The 27,431-nt window shown below is 35.1% G+C and overlaps 1 protein-coding gene across 1 annotated transcript in view; it reads left to right on the top strand.

Annotated features, from left to right (window-relative positions):
• Positions 1–27,193, top strand: part of KNDC1 (kinase non-catalytic C-lobe domain containing 1) — a 57,055-nt gene extending 29,862 nt beyond the window's left edge. Inside the window, exons 7-30 of the mRNA XM_030241097.2 lie at positions 3,529–3,643; positions 5,501–5,572; positions 5,675–5,736; positions 7,907–8,065; positions 8,388–8,465; positions 9,087–9,177; positions 9,349–9,511; positions 9,608–10,449; positions 10,556–10,700; positions 12,245–12,336; positions 13,737–14,134; positions 15,974–16,067; positions 16,179–16,276; positions 16,554–16,765; positions 18,064–18,177; positions 18,578–18,725; positions 18,975–19,154; positions 20,207–20,422; positions 20,737–20,819; positions 22,094–22,244; positions 22,636–22,758; positions 22,860–22,919; positions 23,539–23,696; positions 23,946–27,193. Coding sequence (XP_030096957.2) covers positions 3,529–3,643; positions 5,501–5,572; positions 5,675–5,736; positions 7,907–8,065; positions 8,388–8,465; positions 9,087–9,177; positions 9,349–9,511; positions 9,608–10,449; positions 10,556–10,700; positions 12,245–12,336; positions 13,737–14,134; positions 15,974–16,067; positions 16,179–16,276; positions 16,554–16,765; positions 18,064–18,177; positions 18,578–18,725; positions 18,975–19,154; positions 20,207–20,422; positions 20,737–20,819; positions 22,094–22,244; positions 22,636–22,758; positions 22,860–22,919; positions 23,539–23,696; positions 23,946–24,177 — 4,086 coding nt within the window. The 3' untranslated portion in view covers positions 24,178–27,193. The remainder of the gene's footprint in view (positions 1–3,528; positions 3,644–5,500; positions 5,573–5,674; positions 5,737–7,906; positions 8,066–8,387; positions 8,466–9,086; positions 9,178–9,348; positions 9,512–9,607; positions 10,450–10,555; positions 10,701–12,244; positions 12,337–13,736; positions 14,135–15,973; positions 16,068–16,178; positions 16,277–16,553; positions 16,766–18,063; positions 18,178–18,577; positions 18,726–18,974; positions 19,155–20,206; positions 20,423–20,736; positions 20,820–22,093; positions 22,245–22,635; positions 22,759–22,859; positions 22,920–23,538; positions 23,697–23,945) is intronic.
• The last annotated feature ends 238 nt before the right edge of the window (positions 27,194–27,431 follow it).

Genomic DNA, 27,431 nt, shown 5'->3' with positions numbered 1-27,431 from the left:
GTATGTGAATAGATAGATAAATAATGCATGCTACAGGTGGTTTGACTAAAAGCATTTAATCATACATTTTCCAATACTTCAGATTTTTTTTTTCTCTGTGTTTGCGTGGGGATTTTATTTTTAAGTTTTAGGAAATAGTTATAGCCATGAATCAGAGACTTGCATGTTAAAAATCAAAACAGCTAAACCTGAGACATGCCTGCTTAAGGAGTTTTACACTTACACGTTTACTAAACCACGGTTCAGTGCAGTCAGAATGTGCATTGTCTTAAAATACCTCAGAGGTGAGGTTCCAGGAGCATTGCACTAAATACCTTTGTTTAAGGATTGAGGCTTAAATAAAAGTTGCCTCATAACCATAGGTTGAGAAGTGTATTCTTTTTCCTTTGAAAACTGTTTGAACCAGACTGCATGCATTTTTTACCACAAATGCAAATGTGTGATGAAACAGGTCTTGTCAGGTTACCTTCACTACATGGGGTAACTTCTGCAAGGTGTTAGAAGTCCCCAGCAGGTCTGAACCCTCAGTTTTCATCTGAAGTCTTCCACATTTCTCTTTCTGTTGGAGGAAGATGGGAATTTGGAATAATTAGGACACTAGAAGAATGACCTTCTTGGGTGTTTCTTTGAAGAATAAAATTGATATGGTCAAGGTGAGGAGAGACATGAATTAAAGTAAGAGACAATAGCAGTGCAGACATTTATTAGCATGACAGAATACCACCTAGCACACAAATACCAGCTAACAATATTATATTTGAGGTTTCTTATTTCTTTAGAATGATTGCCAGAGAAACAATGAGTATATAAATTTAAGTAAAGTTCTCCAAACTGTAACCAGACTACATCCTTCTTTTTCCTGACTCTGTTTTGGCCATCCCATAGATGGCAGTGATTCTCATTTATGTTAAGATGTGCTTTCCCTACATACCATTTTCTTCCAAAATTGAGTTTTTCTGGTGCCTCTTCATCCTTTGTTTTCTAATCTGTCATTGACACTTCTGTCTTACCGTTAACTTTTGCTGCTGCTTCTAGGATTTATTCCTACTCTCCTGCCATGCCTGACTTTCTTTGTTATTTCTTTCTTACTCTAAAGAGCTTGGATATCCCAGAGGTGATGAGAAATACTTTGCAGCTTTCTGCAGTACAACAAACTTCAGTCTCCAGTTCGTTGAGAGATTCTTCTTTCCCTGGCTAGTCATTCATCACCTTCTCCTGAAGTGAAAGGTGATTTGTATATGCAGTAAAGGAAGTCCACCTTTCTTTGCTGCAGCTTTTAGAGCTCCTCAAGACATAAACTTCAAGAGGAGGGATTCTCTTACAGAGAAACATGTGGTACTAGTGTGTACTTACTAGAAGAAAATTCCTAAATCCCAAAGCCTTCTTAATGTTTTAGTCAGTCTGAAATTTCTCTTATGGTTTCTCTTCACTCATATCAGCCATGCAGGGTTAATTTGAAGATTTGAGTGCTCCTTTCTTTGTGAAAGTGACTGTGAGCAAAGGCACTTGACGCCCGTGAGAACCACAGTGCTCTGAAGGGGGAATCAGTGCTGCTCAAGGATAGGAATCTATCAACAGTATGAAGCTCTATCCTATATGCTTTCTAGACTAATTCATTCTTTTGATTATCTGTCCTTTTCCTTCCTGCTGTGTGCTTGATGGCTTTTTATCGGACTGCTCAAGACCTTACTTTTCTAGATACAATAAAGAACACGTGGATGAAGGAATTTTGCTCTCCAGGGTGCTGGTGATAGCAAAATTGGAGAATGAAATTGAATCTTATCACCTGGCTTCAAATCTGTCTATGCTGAAGTTACTAATTTTTGCAGTGTGCCACAATGTAGGATAGAAGAATAATAGCACCAAGTTCATCTTTATCTGTTGGAGGTAGGCAGAATATGAAACATTTTCAGTAAATCAAAAGGTGTGTTTCCTGACTTATTTTGTTTAAAAAAATGAAGTTTATCTGGTTTATGAAGTTTATCTGAAGTTCACCTTCAAAGAATATTTAAACAATATGATCCTATGTTCTTTGAGAAGGTCTTCTGGTTCAAATTATTAACCAAGTTTCAGCCACAGAAATTAATGTCCTTCTTTTCTCCTTGATTGTACTGAAGCTATTTCTGTTTGTTGAGCTTTATGAAATTCAATGCAGTAGTCAGATCATTACGTATCTCATGATAAAATCCGAAGAGCATCTCAGTAAAAGGATGAAAAATTTACTTTAGTAAATGACAGTGCAGAGGCTGATTTGTCAAAGTTAATGAGGTGGTGCCATTGTGTGTGGGAGAGACCCTTAGTCTATGTAGATTTTACAAATACTGTTTGGGATATAAAGGTCTCTGTAAAAGCAGCAAAAAGGTTCAGAGGGAGTTTTGTTTGTCTCTGTGCTTCAATTTTGTGTTTAGGTTTTTTTTAGGTTGGTTTTTAGGTTTTTATTTGATTTTTGTTTCTTTGGGGTTTTTTTTAAGGGTGAAATGGGTTTTTTTCCAGAGTCAATCTTGAATTACTTCTGGTAATTTTTTTCCCTAACATGGCCTGAAATTGACTCGTTCAGGACTGCATATGTAAGAGAAAATGTGCTGTGCTCTTTTTAAAAAGAGTTCTTTGGGTCTGCTCTCACTCAGAGGTTTCTGCCTACAATGAACTTTTTAGTGTTCCTTTGGTAGATGAACGGAGATCATGAAATGCAGCCGATGTCAAGAGCATCTGCTAGAGATGAGCTTTTCCATTAGCACGGTTTGATCATCCAGGTGTGTGTGCCCTACTAAAAAATCTCCAATTCTTAGATTCACACAAACACACACCACCCCCCAAAAAGAAAAAATCAAAATGTAAAGCGTGTCTCTGAAGAACAGTATGTTTCCATGCATGTATCTTTGTCACATCAAGGTATTATGCCAGATATCAAAAGATAAATTGGTAGTCAGAAAAACAAATGCTGTTACTACAAATTGAGCAGCCAGTGATTAAAAGCAAAACAACGTGCTGGGATTTCGAATAAACCTGTCATTAATTCTGTCAATATTGTTAACATCTTTCACAGAAGAGCAAGAGATGTTGATGAAATCTTTAAGGTAAGACATGAAATGCAACTGTCAGGGTAAATCAGGTTTTTAATGTGGGACTGTTTTGTTGATGGCAATCATTTCAGTTTTTTATGTTTTTCAGACTAGGTGTTGTCCCTATAATTATGTAATTATGTTACATCATAAAATATGTCTATTACACAATAGACTTTCTAAGAGTCTTTTCTTAGTATGGTAAGAAAGACCTTCCAGACAGCTCACTTTTCCAGAAGGAATTAAGAAACAATTCATTTATACATTTAGCTGACTGTACCATGCTTTTTTAATAAATAGTATTAATTCATTACCAGTAAGTGCAATAAATACATTTTCTTGTACTTTCAACTTACTTTTTAAGTTGAATTTTTCATATTAGGATTTACTTTTCTATTGCATTAATAAATATTTTTCATCTGTGATAATTTTTATAACTTTCTGCATCCTGACTGTTTTTTTTCAGTGGATCTCTCTAAAACTCCTGTTGTCCTGGTATGGTAGGCCTCTGAAAGACTATGAACTCTGGGCATTATGTCATGAGTGTTTATGTGCTCTGCAGACTTGCACAGATTATCCAGGTATAGTCTTAATTATCATGAAATATTTTGCCTAATTATTTATGTTTGCTGTGTTAATATTTCCTTTATTCTGTTGATTGAAAGGATCTTGACTTTCATTTTGTGTGCAGATATTTCTATTTTGATTCCCTTAAATTGTGACAAAACTCAATTTGGAGTTTTTCTTCCATATATAAGTGAATGTCTCATATATAGGGGTGGGGTTTTTTTATTCTAAATCTTGATGGCTTTTGCAGCAGAAAGTAATCTTTGCCTTCAAGCAGTGAAACAAATTTTAGACTTTTTTTGGGAATGGAGAATCTGTACTTTGGCTTTTAAGAAAAACACTTGTGACTTGTATCAAGCAGAAGGAAATAAGTTGTGAAAATCATTGTGACAAATGATTCCTGACCTATTTTCTACAGTACAGGGCTTTGTCATTTTAAAGTCCCCAGGATCTTGTCATGGCATTAGTCCTTCCACATCCCCTATGCTTTAGTTTATAGACAAATTATCAGAAATAAACTTCTGAGAGAGGAAGAGGGAACTGTCCTTTGACTAAATTGGAATATCTTATGTGCAACTCAGAAGATCATCCTAGATTTCCATGGACATTCTGAATGATGGTTTAGCTTATACTAATGATAAACCTATAGCAGTTCTGATAAACAGAGCAGAGGTTTCCACTACCACCACCCTTTCTTTTCCTTAATTTAAAACAAACTTGCTTTTGAGAGTATGGGCAGGGATGAGTTTGAAACCTATAAGTGAATATAAACAACTGGATAGTAATGTACAGAAAACTTACTGCATCTCTTTGGATTTCAGCTTCAGTTATTTTATTTCTATTATATAAAACTGCTTAAAAGGAAATAAGCCATAAATGAAGATTCTGAACACTTTAGCATTGTAACCCATAAAACTAAGTATTTAATATACCTTGTAGCAGAAGGATTATTTCAGCCTCGTAGCATGTTCCTTATGTTTCTGAAGGTTTCAGATAACTGCACATAATGGCTCAGATTCTAATGTAATATGCCTAGCCAGCCTCTGTTACTGCTCTCTTAAGAATGCATGTCTTAAAATTATTAAAATTTGTCATCTGAACCTTATGTAGCCTGTAGAAGGGAACATAGTGATACAAACCACCAAATGGAAGACACTACTTTAAAATTCTCTATTTGACAAATAAAGCTATCTTGAAGTTGAATATTGGTTTCAGATTTAGAATGTTTCTGCAAGAGGATTCTCTGCCTGTTCTGAGGGGAGTGGTACATTGTGGAAAGGTTTATAGTGGTGTAACTGCTTCATTGCCCACACACACATACAAAGCTCTCTTGACATTCCTTTTGAATAATACTTACTAAAGGTGAAGCTGATACATATTTTGAATACATCTTGTAAAAAAATCCTTTGTCTTGACAGTGGTAGAGTGAGACTGGTAGCTGATGAGCCATGGTTAGATATATGAAGCTGGATTATTTTTTATTTATTCACATAGATGGCCTTTTTCTCAAAATCCTTCCTTGATTACACTTTTTTCATTATCCTAAGCAGGAATTACCTGGCTAAGAAAGCATATCCCAAAGCTAGCCTCTTCTTCACGTATTTGTTAATTCAACTCTGCTACAGAAGTTGTTTGTAACCTCCACTGGGACTTAACTTAATTCCTCTCCTCTTATCAGAGGATGTTGCTTGCATGTTGCTCGTGGGTGATTCAGGGAGCCCAGGTGAGGATTCTTGTGTTATACTGAACAAGCTGAGATCTGATTTGTGTGAGCAGGGCCAGGGGCATTTAGTGCTAAATAGCTACAAGAACAGATGCGTATTATGCCTTGCCCTTTTGTGGGTTTTTGGTTTGGTTTTTTTTTTTTGCAGTGGTCTTATGTTTGGACTCTGTGCTGATTGACTGCCATGGAAGGATCCTCTTTGCTGCTCCAAAAGCTGAAGGTAAAATAAGAGATTGCATGTTCAGCTTTTATTTCTTTTCAGGGAAAATGGAGAAGAAAGCAAACATCTTACCTTTGGTTTCTGATTTCTTTTCTCATTTAGAATCTTGTGATGTATTTTATTTAGCTCCTGAAATTGAAGAAGAGGATGTGGATACTGAGAAGGTAATGTGGTAGGTTATGTAGATTGCTATGTATTTTATCAAAGGACAGTTTTATCCCTCTGCTAGTTGGAGAAGAAAGCTAAACTTCTAAGATTGTGTTAATATTTCTCCCAATGTTTCTTGGTTATCTGTGAGGCTTTTTTTTTTTAATATATTGATCTCTCATGAAATCAGTTGCTTCTATAATTTTTCCTTCCAGGATTCTTGGAGTAACTGCCAAAAATCTGCTATTCGATGGTTTTCCATAAGACTTAATTATTTTCAGTTTTTTAGTAAGACAGACTTTTAAATAATTTTTTCACATTCTGAAGGTCACAGTAAGATCATTAACTTAGACTATCTGGGCAAAAGCCCAAGCATTATTCACACTTAGAAGACTGGATAAAAATGTCATTATCAGTATGTTTTTACTATGGAAACATTATGAATGATGGCTTTTTCCAATAGTTTTCTTAGAGCTTTTTCCTATAGATAAAAACCATAAGGAGCTTTCAGAACAAAGATAATAAAAATGTCAAATAGCAGGTGAATGTGTTTCCACTGCAGCTACTTTTGAATTGCAAACTGTCCCACAGTGATCTTAAAAGTCAGGGGAACAGAATTCACAGTACCTTTCTGTTATGTAACAAGAAAAGAGGTTAATTAATATGTGCCTTATATCACATGAGTTCTTTGGAATTAGGCATAGTAATCATGAATCAGAAAATAAAAGCTCCTAAATTTTTACTAAAAGCATTCAATTTTCTGTAAAGCTATCTATAACTAGAAAAATATTTTTATATTTTTCCTAAATTTCTTAAACTGCTTTGTTCCGATGTGCATGTTTTTCAAAGGCTTTAGAAGCTTAAACTAACCCTGAAATATAATACAGCAGTTTCACCAGACAGTAGAAATTAATAATTCTAAAGTCTTTGTGACTTGTTTTCTTTAGAATATTGGAAGTAATCTGTTTCCTTGTTTTTCTACAACAATTATTCTATTATATATAGAATAAGCTGATGGGTTTTTTTGCCTTTTTCCTGATGGCTGTATAACTTTCTAGTTATAAACATTCAGTTCAATTTGGTATGGGAATGGAGACTGTGTAGTGTCAGTCACAGTAACAGTAAAAAGAACTTTCATTGAAGGTTCTGATGGCTTGGATGGCAAGTTTTTCCTAAATAAATTTAGGGTAATCTTAGAGTTCTAAACCTAAAGGGAAGAAAATTATTTTTTTTTATATTGAGCTACTTTCTCCATTTCAGGTGGTCTTGCACCTATTAGTAGCTTTTGTTCAATGGTTCAAATGGAACTATTCAAAGGATTATTTTGTTTATAGCGAACTTGTTATGTTTTGTTCATTGCTGTTCACTTTGCTCAAAAGTGTGCCAGAAAACATTGTTTTATGAGAAACATTGTTTTCTACTGTGCTTATGGTTCTTTTCATTAAGCTTTTGTAATATCTTTCACAGGCAACATAAAGTGTGGTGCTTTAAATTTCTTAAAATTGGATTTGTACTACATGCTAACATATGAAAACTAAGCATGAAGTGGACTAAATCTGACTCTGAAAATTGTAATTCTTCAAATGAAAAAGAAAGCTGGTAAAGACCAAGTCCTTTTCAAGGTCCCTCATTGGGGCAACTTCAATTGGTCTAGCTGCAGGTAGCACAGTAATTGCTAAAATAAATATGCAGTGCCTCATTCTTCTGACAGGTGTAATCTTGTCTATAAAATATGACTTGTGCTGGCTAGTGTGTAATTACTGTGTGCCACTTAGTTGCTGAATTATCATGACCTTTTTTAAGTAAATTGCAGCTGGCCACATTTTATGGTAGAACTCTGAAGCTTGCAGCAATCTTTTTACATGAGAAAGGAATTCTTCAAAATGGTTCTAAAATGCATTTTTCCTAGGTAAAGAATAAGACAATTAATGTCTGTTACTCCAACAGTAGAATAATAGCTGCTGGTTTTGGCCCTGCATGCATAACAACTAGATTTTGAAGTGGGCTGGGATTTTCATCAGCACCCTCAAAAGCCAAATGTAATCTGTACTTTAAAAGCTCTAGTAAGTTTTTTTCTTTTTGGCAGGAAATGGGGGGAATTTTTGGATAATTTGCTGGAATTGTTTTTGAAGTGGGGACTTTTTTAGTCTGTTTAAATCTTTCTTGTCTCTTACATTATACCAATAGGTTTGTGTTTATGGCGTTGCTGCAGTTCTGTGGAGGGCAGCAAAATACAGTGTTCCACTGAGTCACAAAGTAGCATTGCCAAGAAAATTCAAAAAACTACTTCTGGATATGGCAAGAAAAAACCCTGAAGAAAGACCTTCTCTAACTGCTGCAATTAAGGTTACTAGATTTAGTTGTGCCTAAAGTCTCATTTTAGTGTTTTTAAAATCAAAATAATAAATTAATACTTGTAATATACTGATATCTAATTAAATCATGAGCAGTCAATTGGGTTTTGTTTTTAAAGTTACCTCCTTAGGGACACAGAGGGGCATGTTTTTAATTTATATTGAAATTATCAAGGTACTTGGACTTGGAGAAGCTTCCTAAACTTAGATTACTTCTAATTGACTATTTATCTTGACTTTGTCCTTGTCCAAGAATACCTCACTTGATTGAAAACTTATTTACTGACTGAAAATTACATTTTTTTTTTTTTTAGACATGCAATCATTATTTACTTGAACAAGGTATAAATAGCAAAAGTATTTTGACATTATTGAGTAAACCCATCTTTAAGGTAAGAGTGCCACCTTTCTTTAATTTTGTATGTTTTTTCAAGTAATTCTGTAAATGTATTCCAGTAAGATTTTGTTGCCTGCAAGTGTAGCTATATTTTGGATTTGGTTTTGTTGGTGTGCTTTTTTTGGTTGTTTTGGTTTTGGTTTTTTTTTTTTTTTTAATGTATTTTCAAGTAGTCTGTAAGTGTTGCCTTTTCCTAGTTCTTGCTGTTGGAGTGATTACTCCACAGACTATGATGCTCTGACTCCACAGTCTATATGGGTGAAGAACAAGTAACTAATTACATAATCTCTCTTTTTATTTACCACCCCACAGAAGAAATTGGTATATAATTGTTGGGTTCTGTTTGTGTTTCTATAATTCACTCACGATTCAGTCAATCCATGGAACTGAGTTTAATCAAAACTTTGAGTACCAAGTTATCAAGATTTCTAAACAATTCTACCAGTCCTTAGACTTCTGTATGAAATTTTTTTAATTCCTCACCTTGGCATGACTAGGTTGTTGCAATATTCCAGGCGTATATGAGGATTGGGGTTTTTTTAAATAATGTGCTGAGCAGAATTTGAAAAAAGAAAGTGCTAATAACATCAATTTGCGCTTCAATGTTTACTGTTAGGCTGTTGAGGAAGAAGCCTGGTTTCAAGATCACATCACTTTTGAATTTAAAAATAAGAAACATGAAATGGACCCTTCAGAGTCAAGTCCAGGTAAGCAGTCAGGCTCTGACATGTTTACTCTGGTTTACTATTCTCTAGTTCAGTTCTCCACACAAGATTTTCTCAGTCCAAAATGCAATTGTTTTTCTATCTAAATTTATTGTTGCTTACTTTACATTTATATTTTACATATTGATCACCTTTCTGTGTTTTTGCTTTTAGGATTTGTGCCTTTTACCAGTGAAAGTAAACTTGTAGCAGTTAAAGGACCAGTACCATGCCAGATTTCACTAAATTGTGAGAAAGCAACATTACCTGTTGCATTCACCTCTCCTGCAACTCACTTTAAGCCTATTATTTTGCAACAAGATGCAAATATCACAAAGTTAGTATATCCCTAAAGCAGAATAAGTTAAAGATTAAATGTCATTGTTAAGTCTATTTGAATTTTCCTTTAAAAATTCTTTGGGTTTTTTTTCAGAGAGGTTCAAACACCAGTTTCTGACCAATCCAAGAAAGAGACAAGGGAAGAAAAATATATGAATAACAAATCAGGGTATAGAGAAGACTCCAAAAGCTGTGGTATTGAGGATACAGGTGTTATTGAAACTGTTCCTGAAACACCTGAGTGTGATTTACAAGTTCCAGGCCACTCATTCCAGATGTCTTCAGAAGAGCAAAACTCAGGCAAAATGTTTGCTTCTACAGCTACATTACCATCACCATCTGATTCCTCACATGCTCTGCAAGAGAAGAGCTTTTTATCTGAAGATCCCTCCAGCTCTTTAGCTTGTCCTACATCTCCTAATTTTCTTCATATAAATAACATCATTCTCAAACAGGACTCAGAGAAAAGAGTTCTGACATTTGTACCAGTGCATTTGGCTGTATCAGAGCAAATACCAAATAAGCCTCTTCGCTCAAGAATTGCTTATGATTGCTATCACAGCTTGCCAGTGCTACTTTCAAGTACTATTGCAAGTTATAAAATGAGCATGCAAGCAGCAAATGATGCCTCCCTTTGCAATGTGCAAAGTCATGAGAGTACTAATACAGAGAACCAGTTTGATAAAAGTAGCTCAGTTATTCAAACCAACTGCCAAGAAACTGAGTGTGCTACCAGCATAGACAGTTTTTTCACTGAACAAGAATGCACACCATGTACTTCAGTGAGTAAAGACTGCTGTAATTTCTTCAGTGATGAAGTCTTGCCCCATCAGAACACAACAAGTGACACTTTACTACAGGAAGTGATTCATCTTATACAAGAGGAGTTTGCATTTGATGGTTATTTAGAGAATGGAGCTGAAGTTTTTGATATGGGTATGTGCATTTTCTTCTGTATGTTATTATCATTGATTTGTAAGAATATTGCTATTAATTTTTTCTCCTTCTTTTATTTTTTTCTGTTCTTTTTGTTTTCAATAAGGTAACTTCATTTTAAACTTAAAGGGAATTAAGTTTGGTGTGTTCTCTGATAGAATTTGTGAGAAGTTTTGTGACCTCTACTGGGATGAAAAGTTACTGGAGAATCTCTATCAGGTAGTAAATGGAGAAAGATCTTCACGTTTATGGTAGGTGTTTTTCAACTTCGACCTTCTTACATTTGAATTTATTGCTTTTATTCCTGCTTTGTAGAAGCAGGAAAGAATTTATATTTTCTCTTCAGGTATTCATGCTTGTTTCCTGTAAACTGTTCATTTCACAGTTTGAGGTTTTTCAAAGCTTTTTGCATGGCAAATAGTGCTTAATGGTTCAGTCAAAAATATTTTCTACCATCGTTTTCTGTAACCCCATCTTAGGATACCTGAATAATGGAAACCCAATTCTGATCAATTACAACCATTGATGGAGAGCTTCATAGTCCTATTGAAAGGAGACTTTAATCAGAAGTATATTGTTTTTACTGTTCAGTTTATTTATTCTGTTTGGTATTAGTTCTTTATACATCATGTGTTCTAATCACACCCAAAAAAGAGGAAATTAATTTAGCTTTGCTAGAAATATTTTGTTTAACTGGTTTTATTTGACTCAGTGTTCCTCCTGGCAGTGTTTTATAAGTAGCCTGTTAAGTGACAAAACCCAGCTAAATTTATTTCTCATTTTTCTTATTTAATTTTCAATGACATATGATTCTACCTGAAAAACAGTTTTTAAATTCTTGTTTTACTGCAGCCTCCAAATGTAGCACACTTTTGTAAAAGTGTCTGGCTGAAGACTGTTGAAAAATGTAATAGATTTATGTCAAAGTTAATTTGGGGGGTTTTGGAACTATAAATTTCAAGTTTTGACAAAGAAGCTTAGTTCATACAGTTTAGAAAAACTTCATTGTTGAAAGGTGTGTAATCCTTATAGCAAATTTCAGAAATAATAGATTATGATCTCAAAATACCCAGCCTTGGCATGCTGGCCTATTTCCCATTTGAGTTGGAATTTTTAAGGAGATACTGAAAATTGTTTGGAAGTTAGGCCCCTAGTTCCCCAAAGTTCAGTGATATGGTAGGAGAAACATGAGCTGTTGCAGCTAAATTACTGAGATGTATGAAGGGTTATCCTGTATATGAACTTTTGTTACAAAGTAGTTTTTGATGGTGAGAGATCATAATTTATTATCCAGAGAAAAATGAAGGTCTAGCTTTACATCACATGCAAGGCCTATCTTAAAATATCTCCCAGACACTGCTTACTGAACATTGGTTTGACAAAGACTGTAGCAGTTTTTCAGTGTTAGCTTCTTTGATTTAGATTCTGATTATGATTCTAACTAGGGATGACTTAGAGTCAGTTTTATCCAGAGATTGAATCCTGAGTGAAAAACCCACTATAATAACTTGCAGCCTGTAGTTGTGCCTTCTGCCTGTGTGTGCTCTGATCCTTCTGTTGAAGTTTTGCCAAATGCTGAACAGGAAATCTCTATCTTACTGTACTTGAATAGCCATTTGAACATTTTTTTCTCATAAAATAACAACTGCAACTGAACATGAAAACTTTAGGAATTAGATAAATGCTATGAAGCTTTTTATGTGCATGATAAAGTCACTTGTAAGATCTCATTTTACTGATGTAAAAATAAAAGTATAGGAAATATTAATTTTTCCTAGTCTCCTTGTATTTTCAGCATAACTGAGGCAGATGAAGCAAAATGCAACAATATATTCCAAGATGTGAAGAAATCTGAAGGCTGTTTGGCAAGCAGTGATCAGACAGAGGGTGAGAAGGGACTTCATGTTTCTAGATCTTTGTGAGTGCTGGGAATCTATCAGTGTCAGAAGCTTTGAGACACTTTGCTTGTGTCTTCAGGAAAGCACTCTCTTTTAACAGTTACAGACATTTTCACAGAATCTGAACATTATCAATGCCTTACAGACATAAATATATTTTATATAAAGCTTACATATGACCCAATGTTATTTTGTGGGACGTCATTTACTTTAATTTACTTTTATTTAAAAAGTTGAAAACCCTAAGGATGGAAACTGCTGTGTGTGGTTTTCTTGTGTTTGAGTAGATATCCTAGTGTCTACTATATAAGTGGATTGTTTATTTATACTTCTTCAGTTTGGGCTTTCCATTTCTCCTGATACACTTTAAGATTGAAAGTTTACAAAATATCTATCTTTCAGTAACTGAACTCAAAACTGAGCTGGGTCTGGTGAATCCTAGTATTATAACAAAACCATTACCCTTTCTAGGCTTGGTGCATTGATGGACAGCTTCTATTTGGTTGCTAATTTACCAGTGTTAGGTTTTTTCCAAGATAGTTCATCCAAATTTCAGCATTTAAACTTGGTTACTTCTCTGTTTTGAGCAAAGTGAAAATGTGTGTGCTTTACAGAAGGGCTTATACACTTGTATTGTTCATTTTTATAGCAAAACATAAATTTCTAATTTTTCACTTGGTTGCTGTTGTTCAATATTGCAGTTTTCCATCTTGGCTAAGAATGATTGCAAATGAAGAGCCAGACTTACCATGGAGTGTGTGATTTCTTTGCATCAGGAAATTAGCTTTGTTTGACTCCAAGATAGCAATTCTAAGCCCTGGAGGGTTGGTCAGGTGAAAAGGGAGACTTCTGGCAGGTATAAATGCTCCTGTCAACATTATACCAGTCCCTGAAGGCTGGTAGTAGTTGTTACAACTGAAAAAAAAGCCCCATCATAACTCAATGGATTGAGTCCTGTAGGAGTAGGAAGGTTAACATCTACTGGCAATATAAATTATTCTTGCTCTTTCTGTATGAAATAAAAGCTTCAAGACTTACAGATGGAAAAAACCTCAAAAGCTAAACATTTTACTAATGTGTGCTTAGGTCTGACATATTTAACTTCTGTTTTAAAGTTTATCAGTGTTGTTTAAATGCTTGTTGCATATGCATGGAAAATATTTTGTGCTTTTCAGAAATTTATTGCTTTACTATTGCTTAATAGTTCTGAAATGTCTTTAACCTTTATCACTTGACAATGTGTAGTTGAGAAAAAAAAATGTAAAGTCACAGTAAACATCTTAACCCACTGTTAGAGCACATAGTCTCATAACAGTGTTTTGTAAGCTCAATAAAGCATGCATTACAGCACATGACCATTATTTATTTTCCCCTGCACACCTTCTTTAGGAAAAGGGGAAGCAGACTTCGATGTGAAGGCTGAGCCTGTGATAAAAACATCACTAGCTGAAATGGATTTTGATGAGCCACCTTCGGAAAATATCAAAAAAGAATTGACTCTGCAGAGTACAAAGCCCATAGCAAAAGAGCAGCAATATTTGCAAAGCAACGGCTGTAGTCCAGGCTTTGCAGAAGAAAATACAAGTTCAGAGGAACAGGCCATGATAAAGACAGCTGGAAACAGCTACCTGGCATCTCCCAATCTACCTGACTTTTGTGGCTGTAGTCCTGGTTGGAGCAGTGCATTTTATGGAGCTGAATGTTTTGATTCAGAAGTTCATAGTTACTTGAAAAACCTTGGAAAGCAGAAATCAAGTGAGTCACAAAATATAGATGCTAAAAAAGTGGTGAGTATATTGATTTTAAATCCTTAAGACGCATCTTGCTGGTTAAAAGTGTGATAAAATTTGTTCTGTGATAGTGAATCAAAACACCATTTCATTTTTAAATATTGACTCTTAAGCAGTTTCAAATCCTCAGTATTTGTTGTGTCTTGGCGATAAACCACAGGAGAGGTGTAGTGCTCCAAAATAAAGCACGCTGACACAAATGTGCAATCACCAATCTACAACCCATTTTCTGCTCTTAAAATTGACTGGAAAAGCACTGTCTGCCCTTTGCACCAACCCCATGGTGGGTGATACTGTAGGAAAGAGCTAAGAATGACTGTGACTGGAGCACATCACAGGCATAGAGCTTTATCAAAAGTTTGTATACTCTAGACCTACCTGAATTAGAAAATGTTGTGAAATAGAGAATTTGCCTCTGACTTCATTGCTACTCACCAGTGCTACTCTTGCTAATCCCCAGATTTTTTAGGGGACAAACTACTTTGTCCACCGTATTCCAAATGTTCACTCCTAATTCCCTTTCTGTTTACATAGTCTCTTAATCACCTTGATTTTGTTTTAATTGATGAAGCAAAAGCAGACCTTGAAATAAAAGCAAGCAGCTTCCAATTAGAATCTGGGTAATAGCTTTCCTGTGCTTCCCCTGTTCTCTATGTAATGCCTCTGTAGGAGAACCTCTTGTGAAAATCCAGGGGGCTTTTATGTCTCTATGCTAATGAATTATGTTGTTAAACCTTTTGAGCTTTTCTGAAAAACAGTGACCAGTTTTTCTTAAGCTCAAATTAATTTTTAGCAATTCCATCCCATTAAAGTTAACCTATTTACCGATCTGTTGTTTGATATGTTAGCTCTGAGCTGTGTGTTTTCTGATCATTCTGCTTGTGGGAGTTGTCTGCTGCATTCTGTGAACTTACTGCATTTAAAATGCTATTTCATGTAACTGGGTCACTGGTAGTTAACTTAGGACCCAAGTGCAAAAGTCACCTCTTTTATAAAGCACAAATACATCATGTTTGTTTTTTCATAATAAATCAGAAGCTGAACCCAAAGTGGATGGCCCATTTTTACTGGCTGGTAATATAATGAAACCTTTGATATGCAAACAATTATAAATGTAAATGTTTGCTTTTAAATTTATGTATTTTGAGGGGCCTGACATAGTTTCATTTCTACTCATTGCTTAAGTTACATAATTCTATAGAAATTTCATTTCATTTTTCCAATTTTGGAAAAATACATAAATAGAAAATATGAAAGTTGAACTTTGAAATTTATATGTCCTTTATTTCTAGAGCAGCTCTCTTGTCTGCCTTCTGACCTGGTTGTGTAATACCCTGTAATTATACTTGTTTGGAAGCCATTGATTTCAGTCAGACTTTCTGTTCTTGCTGCAAATATAGGTCAGATGTCTAAAATGTTTCTAGGGGCTGCACTAAATTGAGAACATGAAAATTTTAATTCTGGATTACTTCTGATTTTAAGTTTTAAAAGTACTCTTGAAAACAACCAGATAAATGCAATTATAACTAAAGGCATATTTATGTGAACTAATTCAGACAAACTTCCACACAGTCTGATCATACACAAATTTGCTCCAGTTCCTAACTTGCAGAACTGTGACATCACTGATGCTTTTCTGGGAACAGGTAACTCCTGCTGTATCTTGCCTGTAAACACAGATGTGAAAGGTAGTTTTTCATTGTTAGTGACATTTTCTTGTCTGTTCAGATGGTCTTTTTTCTTCATACAAAATAATTCTCTTCTAAAACTTCACTTTCTTTCTAGAATTGCCTTCTGCTTACAATTCTGATCAGAATCTTATTTCTTTTGAAATAGGAACTAGAACAATTACTAATGATGGAGACAAAAAATTACAGAAAGACCATAAAGTTTTACCAGAAACTACTGCAGAAAGAAAGAAGAAGCAAAGGTGAGATTACAGCAACTTGCCAGTAATAAAATGGCTGCATGGTGCTTTTAAGGACCTGCTCTGTAAATCTGAATCATTGATGATCTTATGCCATTTATTTTAAATCTAAAGGTCCTGAAACTAAATCTATGTTGCCGAAACTGAGAGGACAGCTACAGGAGATGAAATCAAAAGTGCAGTTTCTTGAACTGGTAAAGAAATATGTGCAGGCAAGTCAGACTTTATTTCACTTGTGCTTCATTTGTCATTTCATTACTGCATCAGTGTAACTGGCTGCTCAGATCACTGTATGAAAGTTGAAATGGTTTGTGTCAAACTGCCAAATTAAGATCCAGAAGAATTATTAAAGGTAATTGCTACTAGTATTGCTTAAAAAGAAAAAAATATTATGTGTATGAAATGCAGTTTGTCTTTAAATTGCTTGCATTTTATGTGACTTCACCTCTCTAACTTCTTGTTTTATCACGGCCTTGCTTCTTTGAGCAGATGATGTATGCAGAGCAGTGGGGTGTGGAGTCCTATGTGCTGCCTACAGTCATTCACAATGGGAAAGCTGACACCATGGACATGGCACCTATGGATGAATCATCCTTGCTGCTTTACTATAACACAGAGAAACACCAGTGTAACAATCAAAATGGAGTGAGAGTTCTGCAGGCCGGTACACCACTTGGTTTAATGGCTTATTTATATTCTAGGTATAATATATTTTACGCATAAATTGGGAGTGGGTTGAAGCATAGTTGCTAAATCAGGAAAAACTTGTTTCAGTGATGAATCCTAGTTACTCAGCATTTAATAAATTCTCCTCTCTTCTTCATCAAGTTTGTGTCATTTCTGTGAACACTCATTTACAAAAAGGGAGATGAAAATGTCAAAAGATCAGCTGGCTTTCATTAAAAGTATTTGATAATAAATATAAAACAAGAAATTTTAAACTTTTTAATCTTTGACTTACTTGAGGCTTGCTCTGATAGTTGCCATGGAATCAAGAATTAAGTTACTGTCAGCAGTACAGCAATTCTTCAAATAATCATATAATTTGGTAATTCTTATTAATAAGGTCTGGATATGAATATGTTTAGGTTCATTTCTACAGATTGTTGCCCCAGTAGTGAGTCCTTGGCACTCATGATCAAGATGCAGCCTTATCTCAGGGGTTAAATGGGGACAGAGGTGTCCTTCAACTCTGGTGAGAGCAGTGTTGCTTTAAGGTACCTAAACTGTAACAGTGTGAAGGATGGAAATTGCCAGAGGCTCCATCAGACTTGTGCCACTCTAGAAGGAGCAATTTCCTCCCAGCTGGTTCTCCCAGTTCATCCTGACTCTTGAGACCCAGTTACACTGAGTGCTGCTTTTCCTGGTAGTGAGTATTTTGCACAAAGTGAAGGAAATGTTTTAGAATTGGACTTTCCACATTCATCAAACCCGAATTTCCATGGTCAGCTGTCGTAAGCAATAGGGAGAAAAGACAATTAACCTGTGTTAAGACCTTGAGAGTGTGTACATATAAAAAAATAAAATGCCCTCATTTTTAATGTGTATAATAAGTGTATTCTGTTGTTAAAGTAACTACTCCTCTAATTAGAGCTACAGGGAATATTTTCTTGGTTAAGTATCTACTTCTTATGCTGTTATTATAATAAAAATGCTTTAAAGCAGCATCAAGTTAGATGATAGAAGAAAAAGAAAATGTAATATGTTCTTCCATATTATTTAGATTGCAATTTGCCTTAATAATAGAAATGCCAAAGTGGGTATTCACAAGATTGAAAGTAGAGAAACTCTTTATAAAACAAATTATGCTTTCAGGGTTGGCAATCACAGTACTTGACGTGTAAAAATAATTTTAAAAAGAACCAAGGTTTTATGAAGAGCTTGAAAATTTAAAATGCCTATTCTTGATATTTTGAGAATTTTTTTTTTCTGTTGCTGTACTTGAATGCAAGTTGAAGATGTGTTCTGGCTTGTCTGAAGTTTTTCTTGTGCTTTACAGAAATGCCTTTTTAGAAGGTTATGTACAGCAGTTTCTTTACACATTTCGCTACTTCTGCACACAAGAAGAATTTTTGCAGTTTCTTCTTGATAGAATCAGCAGCACTTTATCCAGGTACAGTAAATTCTCACAAACAACATTATCATTATCAAAGCACAGCTGAGTTTCCTCCCAATAACAAATTGCTGTTTCTCAACAGTCCACTTAATTAAAATGAATTTGTAAGTGTGGTTTTCTAAGATTCCCTTAACAAGTGAGAGCAAAATGAGATCAAGAGCTGCATCTGACAATGTGCTTACTTCTCAGTTCTACTTCTCACTTTTACCAGTGATCCACTAATAGGTTGTAATTACAACCCCAGCTTTGTTTCCATAGGTTCTAGAGACATGAAAATTAGGAATTTAGGATACTACATTAAATACCAAATAAAACTCTTGGGTTTTGTCAATGCTTATTTTTAAATTGGAATTGAATATCAATTCTGGCATAATAAGTTTCTTTTTCTTCTCACCAGTGCAAGCCTGGATCCTTCCACGTCCCTTACCAAAATATGTAACCGCAGTTTCTACATCCTGCAGGCATGGATTGAAGACTGTTACAGTGTAGACTTTGCAACAAATACTGATCTTCTAGGTACCCTAAAAGAATTTATTTCTTCCAAGGTAATTCAGAATTTCAGTAGACCCTTTAGGAAAAAAAAAATTAAGTCAGTTATGGGATATGTAACATAGTTATTGCAAAAAGCTGCCCTAAGTACAATTAAAGTAAATGAAAGAAAATAATGCTGTATTTGACAGCTATGTTCAGTATATCTGGGTTTGGATGGGTAAGAATCTTACAACTGTGCTGTAACTTGCTTATAATTTCTGGAAATTGAGTTCTGTGTTCTTTAGCCTATTTTGCATTCCCAGGTTGCTTCATTAAATGGCTACGGGGAGCGCTTGTTGTCACTGCTCGAGGATGCCTCTGCCAGGAAAAGTGGCAGTGCTGATCTGTGCTCTGGTGTAGACAAATGTAAAGAGGAGAGTGAGGAAGGCAGAAAAACATTACATTCCCTATGTAAAAAGCTCTCAGAAGATGTTTCCAGAAAGGTGTGTCTTTTCTTCAGACTGCAGTGTGTGGAGCACATTTCCATATATCATGTTTTGACAAAAACAGAAGTGTCCAACTTAGAGTCCAGGACTACTTAGTAAGAATTATGTACCTGCATTTTAAATTTTCTTTTGAAAGTATTTAAGATTCAGACAGTTCAGTAACCATGACAATAATCTTAAATTTTAACTCCTGACAGCTGTTTCAGTAATAACAGATCAGATAATCAAAATAGAATTCTACATTCTTGACACTAGCATGTGACTCATAGTTATTAGGAAACCTTTGCCCCCTTGTCAACCATTAATGCTTTTTATTAGGCATCTTTGTAAGACTATAAATACAGGAAAACAGCAGGAGCTACGAGGTTCCCTGCTAGAACTTCAAAGTTTGCAGCAAGAACTTGTCTGAACTTTTGTCTGTATTTACTATTTTATTGTGTTCTACAGCCCCAGAAACCAGAACATACTGTAGGCTTTTCCCAAAAACAGATCTCTTTACAGAGGGACCAAAATAACATGTGGAAGTCAAATGTATCAATAATTTGCAAGCTGAATTAAACATCAGCCTCGTGATAAAGGTGCACAATTCCATGGGTATACTGGGGATGCAGCCAAGAAAGGGCAAACGGAGTAGAGGAGCATGGACTTTTTTTTTACTGTCACTGCACAATAATGATAATGGACAATGGAAGAGGGGAAAAGAATGAAAAAAACAAATGTTTTTTGGAAAAGGATGTTTGAGTCTAAGCAAAAAGAAGTAAAATATTTTGTGGCAGCAAGCTTGAATACGCGGAGGTTTGTTTGAAATACTGATTGTTGATTGAGATCTGGCAGCCTCCTGTTTAGACTCATCCACTGTGCATATTATATTAGCTTAAAATAGCAGTGTTGAGTAAACCAATTTGTTCTGGGCTAACCGTGAAGGTTAGCTGAAGAGTTTTGCATGCACAAAGGTGTTTCTCTTAACAACACTTCCTTGAAAGTTACATCAAGGGGAGACTTGGTTTTGTTTTAGAGAAGTTGTAACCTTACATTTATTTTTTCTACAGAACTTCTACTGGAAGCTATCCAAAGGTATGGGACCAATTGCACAGTGTCAGAGAGAGCGGCTGCACACAGGTTCAGCAGTTTTGCCAAAGCCCTGCTGCAGCAGTTTCACAGAAGACTCCTCAGTCTCCTTAGCTAGAGCAGATGAAGTGGGACCAGTTCTCTTGACTGAGTGCAGTGCCCAGCAGCTTTCTTGGCAGCTGACACTACTGCAACAGGTACAAAGGTCTAGGCTTATTTGGAAGTACAAATGATATCTATCTTCTTACTCCTTCTCTGCTTTCTTTATTATTTCCCAACCTTCTTTCAAGTTTATTTCATACCATTTTATAAGACTTTGAAATAAAACTTTTCTCTTAAATCTCTACAGTGACATTTAGAACATCTAATGCTATTCTTAGGCTGGGATCCGTCTCCTAATTCATGCAGGTGGGGTGGGAGGAGGACCATATTCTGTCATTTTTATCCCCAAGCATTTTAAAAGAACTGTTAGAACTAACAGCAGATATATCTTGCCTTTTTTTTTGTTTAGGAAGTATTTAATAAATGTCATCCAGTACACTTCCTAAATTCCAGAGCACTTGGCGTGAAAGACAAATGTGTTGCTGTGCCAAAGTAAGTTGCTTGTTTTAACTATACTTTGATTCTGTTGATGCACAATAACTTAAGAGTGTTACACTTTTAATACAGCCAGAAACAGAGAAACAACTTAAAAACTTAGTATTTTTTTACAGACTAGGTAGCCTGCTTATATGGGTTATTCAATTGCAGGAGATCTCGCATGTGGATACAGGTATGTACCTATAGCACATGCATGTATGTGGAAGGCCACATTTCCCAGGTGGTTTCTTTGAAATCTGAAGTGAGTTGAGGCCAAAAGTTCTTATTTTTAAGAATTTACATTGGGGGTTGCTTGAAAGGTTTCATTTTTGGCAGGGAAAAAATGTAATGGAGTCTGAAGTAGATATGTGGTCATGAGTGTGTGTATGTATATAAAATCTCAAAGACATTTATGGTCTTACAGAATAGCTGAGGTTGGAAGGGACCTGTCAAGATATGTAGTCCAACCACCCTGCTGTGAGAGGGTCAGCTGGACTCGGTTGCCCAGGGTCATATGCAGTTGGGTTTTCAAGGTGGATGGAGACTCCACAGCTTCTCTGTACTCATCTCCCTTCTCTGTGTTAGGGGGATTAATTATTGGTATTCAGAGATACACAGGAATTTTCCTATTGTTACTGGAGTGATTACCAACCTGGTTAAATTATTTGCTCATCAGTAATTAAAGTTTTCATCCAACCACATAGACCTAATTATTTTTATGATGGTCTACTTCTTACATACTCAGTGGATTCAGTTAGCTTCTAATTAGTGGTTGTTAATTGCACTACCTATGGTAGATTTTTGCTTCTAAGGATAGGGAATGAACATCTAAAGCAACTCAAGTTGTTCAATGGCCAAGATTAGATCTCCTGGTTTATACAGATTTTGGGGCTCAGTCATGGGAAACAACATGTGTGATGCCACTTGATAACAGGCTCAATTTCTTATGTGGCTGCAGTTCTTGAGTTTGGGCTTCTGGCTGTTATTTTGTGTCAGATTGGCTGGTATTTTATTATGCAATAATGAAAGTGGTGAAAGTGTTTTTATGGACAGAAATGTATACTGTATATGCTTTTTTTTCTAATCAGATGTACTTACCTTATAATTATAAGGAAGAAAAAGTAACATGGCTCACTACATACATCATGAAGTATAAAATCAGGATGCCAAGCAAAACAAAATTATTTTAAATGATTAGAAGTTGACATCTTCACAATCAAGGTTTTCTTTAAAAATCCAATATCAGCCAGAATTATTTTTGCCTTTTTTTTTTCCTGTATTTTCCTTAGGGCAGTTTCAGCTGAGACAGTTTCCCTTAGAGTCTGTAATCTCTTTCTGTCGAAGTGCATACAAGACCAGTACCTTCTGCAATTATTGAAAAATGCAGACAGCATCAGCACTTGGGTTGCTGCTGAAATTGTAACATGTCACACAACTAAGGTTTGTCATTGTTTATTGTACTATTAACCACAAAACAGTTATGTGTTTGTCATTATCTATCACTTGTTATGTAGCAAACCTGCAAGAAATAGTCTGAAATAACCTGTGAGTGGGCAGTTAACAAAGAGGGTCTTGGATGCTTTTTAGCAGCTGTGTCAAAATCTTACAGAATGTAAGAAATTGATTGTCTGAGGGGAATAATGGTCAAACTTTCTTCAAGGACACCTGAGTGACAGGAAGGGATAAACTGTGTGAAGGGAAATGTTACTACAGGCAGCAATTTTGATAACAAATTGAAAAGGAAATATCTCTTCTTCCTTCTCATTTAATTTTATTACGTGGATTTACTATTTATATGTGTATATTATATATATCTTAATTTTTTTTCCAGAGGCAGGTGAGCTTGTTATCAAAATTTCTTCTTATAGCAAAATGCTGCTATGAGCAAAGAAATTTTGCTACTGCAATGCAAATCCTAGCAGGCTTGGAAAATCTTATTGTACGACAGTTGCCAGTAAGTTTGGGACTCTGTTCTCTACCCATTTTGCTTAATATAATCTTGTTCCAATATAGACACTAATGTGAAAATATATATATATTCTGTTTTATTGTAAGGCCTGGAAAATTCTACCTGCAAAAGTAGCTGAGATAATGGAGGAGCTCAAGGCTGTTGAGGTATAGTATAAAGCTCTTAATGCAAAATTACATCTTTGGGGTTGGAGAAGTTGCAAGATCTGCTTAAATGGCTGTCTCTGCAAGGTGGAAACCATAATTATTACTTTTAATTGTGAGTTTAATTTGATTGAAGACTTTTTACTCCTAATCCAAGAGTTTACATAAATTTTAATCTCTGTATTTCTTTAACATTTGTCCTGTGTGACAAACCAAAATTTCAAAAGCAAGCTGAAACATTAGATATGCTATACTGCATTAGAAGATTTCTGCAGAAGCTTTGCAGCTCTAATGTGTTTTGAAAAATCGTAAGTGCCTGTTTTATTATAGGCATTCTTTTATTGCTCCATACAATTTTGAAACACAGTGAGATTTTAAAATGCAGTTTTGCCTGTAATTTAGAACAATGACAATTATGTATGAAATATCTTTTGATTAAAGTTGCTTTATTTGTGTACTTTAAAAACTTTGCCACCAGATGAATTCCTAGTGTTGTCTTCAACTTCAGTGCCAGAATTTAATAATCATGACAGATTAACAGATAGTGTTAAGTACATGGAGAACTTTTAAAACCTTCCCCAAGACTTAATGTGATATTAATCTGTGTGCATTTTTTAACTAGGTGTTTTTAAAAAGTGATAGCTTATGTCTGATGGAAGGAGACAGGTTCAAAACTCTTCCAACAATTCCATCAGCCCATGTTTTAGCTATGCATGTCCAGCAACTTGAAACTGGAGGATTCACAATGACAAATGGAGCTCACAAGTGGACTAAACTTAGGTAATTATTTTAATTATGTACATATATCACCTATGGTTTTTTTATTATTGTCTAATGAGATAATGAGAGCTAATGCAGCATTTCACAATTAACAGTTCAAATAGTTTCATTTGTTTAGACATGTAACTAGAGGTACATATACAATAGAATAAAGTGCTGGATGCGTTTGAATTTCCTTTAAAGTTTGTTTTTTGTTTTATGCTTTTATCATCAGCAAAACTAATCTTTTTTACCATATTCTCTTACAAGAAATATTGCAAAAGTTGTGAGCCAAGTTCATGCCTTTCAAGAGAATCCTTATACATATGCACCAGATTTCAAGCTGCAGTCTTACCTCAGACAAAGAATAACTCGTTTTAAAGATGCAGACATTTCTGCCTTGGCAGCTGACAACTGTGCCAACTTCCATCAGATACCAGCAGAAAAACATTCTCGAAAAATTCAGGACACACTGCGCAGGATGAAAGCAACATTTCAGTAATTATTTATGTTTCACTTGTTCTATTCTGGGTCTAGACTGTAAAACTGGATTAAGTTGACTTCATCTACTGGACCTACTTCCAAGAAAATACTTAAGTGAAGCGACATAAGATGCTTTCTCAAGTTGAAATTATTATATTTCATAACATGGAATTATAAAATGCTGACTAATGAAATTTGAATCACTGGCAACTGAATGGCAGATCAAAAGAATAAAAAGAGAGATAAAATTAAAGAGAGTATAGATGAAAAGGCTTATTGATTTTTGTTACTCTTCTTTAGCAAAATAATTAATTAGCCTGAATACCAATATCTAAAAAATACTGTGGAAAAAAGTTAAAATTCCAGCTTCTGTTGCCAAGTTGGCCTAGGAGAGTTCAAAACATAGTTCATTAAATGTTGAATCTATTTTTATATAAACACAGTACACTTATATCCTGTCACATTGTGCATATAATTCAGAAACTCAGATCCTCTGCTATTCATTAACTGTTGGTGTGTCTTGCTTTTATGTTGTGTATTATGAAAACTGTAGCTGACATAAATAATTGGCTGTCTATTTCTCCTACCAAGGAAGGAGAGAAATGCTATCATTCAACAGAAGGTTTTTTTTGTTTGATTTTAAAGTCATCAGACTAACCTGTTTCCAAATGAAAGTAAGATCTGAATGTAAGTATCACCAATTTGTTGCTCTGCTTCTGCACTCCTGGCATTGTGAAGGCAGTAAATGTGAAATTGCTTTTTTCATCTGTATTTGGCCCAAGAGTCACTTTGCCAATTTATGTCTGTCTGCACATTCATGGCTTTTGCTCCTGAGGTTGTTTTTGTAGATCACAGTGCTCCAGCATCATCCAATAGAAGATAACCATGTGAAATTTGCATCTGCAACTTGTAAAACTGTGGTGCTAACCTCTTCATAGAGCTTATACTTACAAGACCTTCTAAATGGCCATGAAATGTGTTGCTATTGCTAAAAAATTTGTTGAGCTACCCAGGTTTATGCAGGGCCAGAACATTAAGGCTAAAAATTAGTTAAAAATAGAAGTATTTCTACCAGAGGGAGCAATGGTAGTGTTGAATGAGAAGTAGAGAAGGGTAAGAAGCACTTAAGCACTGTTCTGAAACTGATTTGTTAAGAACTGTGTTAAAAAAATTAAAAAGAAAATGTTTTGAGAGAAGTGAAGGGCAGATGTGAAGTAAGTATCTCATTGAGCGTTAGTGACGGAAAAAAATAACGATGTAAGAAATGGGAGCATGTACATGTCTGGTGTTCTGCAGTTGTATTGTTGTGTTTGACAGAAATGCATGTGCACATGCTAAACTGCAGCTTTCTCAATGTATAAGAGGAAGGCTTCTCCTTTCCTTTGTCAGTAACAGCAATATTACATCTCAACCCTCCTTCATCTTCCTCAGTAAAAATACGGTATGTCCATATTTTCCTTTAAATATTCAGTTACTTTTTCTTACTAATACAATACTACTAATTTTTGGCTCTTAATTGTTTAAACACTGAAGAACTCAGTCCTCAACAGGGTTTTCTTGCTTTTGTCCTACTTTTAATATGATTTATTTTGTTTACCATATGTAGGTTTAACATGTCATTAATTATAGTATTCTGACTTACCCTTAGGGAAGTAAATCGTGTTGCTATTTCTCTAAAGATTGTCAAATGTGAAAACATTTAATATTTACTTCCTACCTTTATGATTTAAGAATGTTAATAATAACATTATCTTCAGAGATACATTTCACATATTTTTCTCTGTATGCATTTATTTTAAATAATTGGTTTTGTCAGTAGTTATTTGGGGTTTTGTCAATTAAAAAATACCATTTGCTTAAACCCGCACCTTGCCTTTGAACGACAGTAAAATTTAAAGTAGCATAAGTTTTACTAATGTAAAATACTCCACAAGACTTGCTAATCACATGATCTTAATAAATTCATTTTATACAGCTACCAGTCAGACTTTTGAAATTGCTTTTGTGAATTTTCTTATTGTTTATATTTTGCACTCATGAGAATTCGCTCATGTATTTCTTAGCTCTGAGTTACTACATCTAGAAAATATTGTTTATTCTATGACAATAATTGGTGCTATACAAGATTTTAAAAATCAGCTCATGTCTTCTGTAAGTGCTTCAGTGCATCAAACTTTATATTGGTATTAAGGCATAGTATTGAGTTATGATACTACTTTGGGGTGTTTCCATCAATCAGACATTTCAGATTTTGTGTTTAGGCACCACTCGACAACAACAACAGCAAAAATATTAATAGCTAATAAACCCCCCACACACACTCCTTTACAAGGAAACTGGTTCAGTTTTGTCCATGCACACTGAGCTATGTGCATCTTATATAACACAGATTTCAGAAGAAAGTTACATCTAGCATATAACTGTGCTGCTTATTTGTGACTAACAAGCAGTAAGGGTTGAGCTAATTTTTTTTTCTCTTTGTGGGGAATGTCCTTTAAGAAAAAAAATGGGACAAAACATGTCAAAGAAATAACTTATTTTTTATCTAGTTGGCAAAATATTATTGGCATCAGTAATCATACTGCATGAATGAGGGACTTTGCACTCTGGCCCTGTGCTTCTGTTCCAATACCAAACTAGAATTTTTGGGGAAAAATATTTGAGTTTGTTCTTTAAGCCGCAATTGCCACCAGCTATCCTAGTTCTTCCTCATTTTTTTCCGCATTCCCCTCGTCTTGCTTTTATGTTTATTTTTCAAACAGTGACCCATGGAGTTCTGAAATGAAGTCTGGTCCTTGGGAGACTGTACTGAGCTGCTTTGTGTATTGGTGCCTTAGGCAGATGATTGCCCCCAGGATCCCTGGGGTTTTCACTCCTCTTATGAGAGAGCTGGGAAGTGTGTCCTTCTTACACCAGCTCTGTTAGAAATCAGGTTTCCAGCTCCAACACCTCCAGAAGCCTGCCAGGAAACATGGATGGAATTCAGTTGGATCCTATGAACCATTCTGTAGAATCCCAAACCAAGGAGCTGGCATATAATTAATGAATCAACACTGATTCATGATTCCGACAAATTCCTTTCCTTAGAAAATTTTCAACGACTTCTAGACTTGGCTTTGTGTATTGATTGGTTTCATAAGTGTTGCTGAGACTCAGCATTTCTGTGAGTACTCGATGTGATTTGCAAAGGATTAAAACTTGAGGAAAGTTTGTATATTAAAAAATAAATAAGCTTCAGTTAGAAAGGGGTGGAAGCCATCAGTTCTTTCAGTG

The sequence above is a fragment of the Serinus canaria genome, chromosome 6, assembly GCF_022539315.1.
Source record: "Serinus canaria isolate serCan28SL12 chromosome 6, serCan2020, whole genome shotgun sequence".
Lineage (NCBI taxonomy): Eukaryota > Metazoa > Chordata > Aves > Passeriformes > Fringillidae > Serinus > Serinus canaria.
The sequence above is the reverse complement of the archived record's forward strand: the minus strand, read 5'-3'. Positions and strand labels throughout refer to the sequence as shown.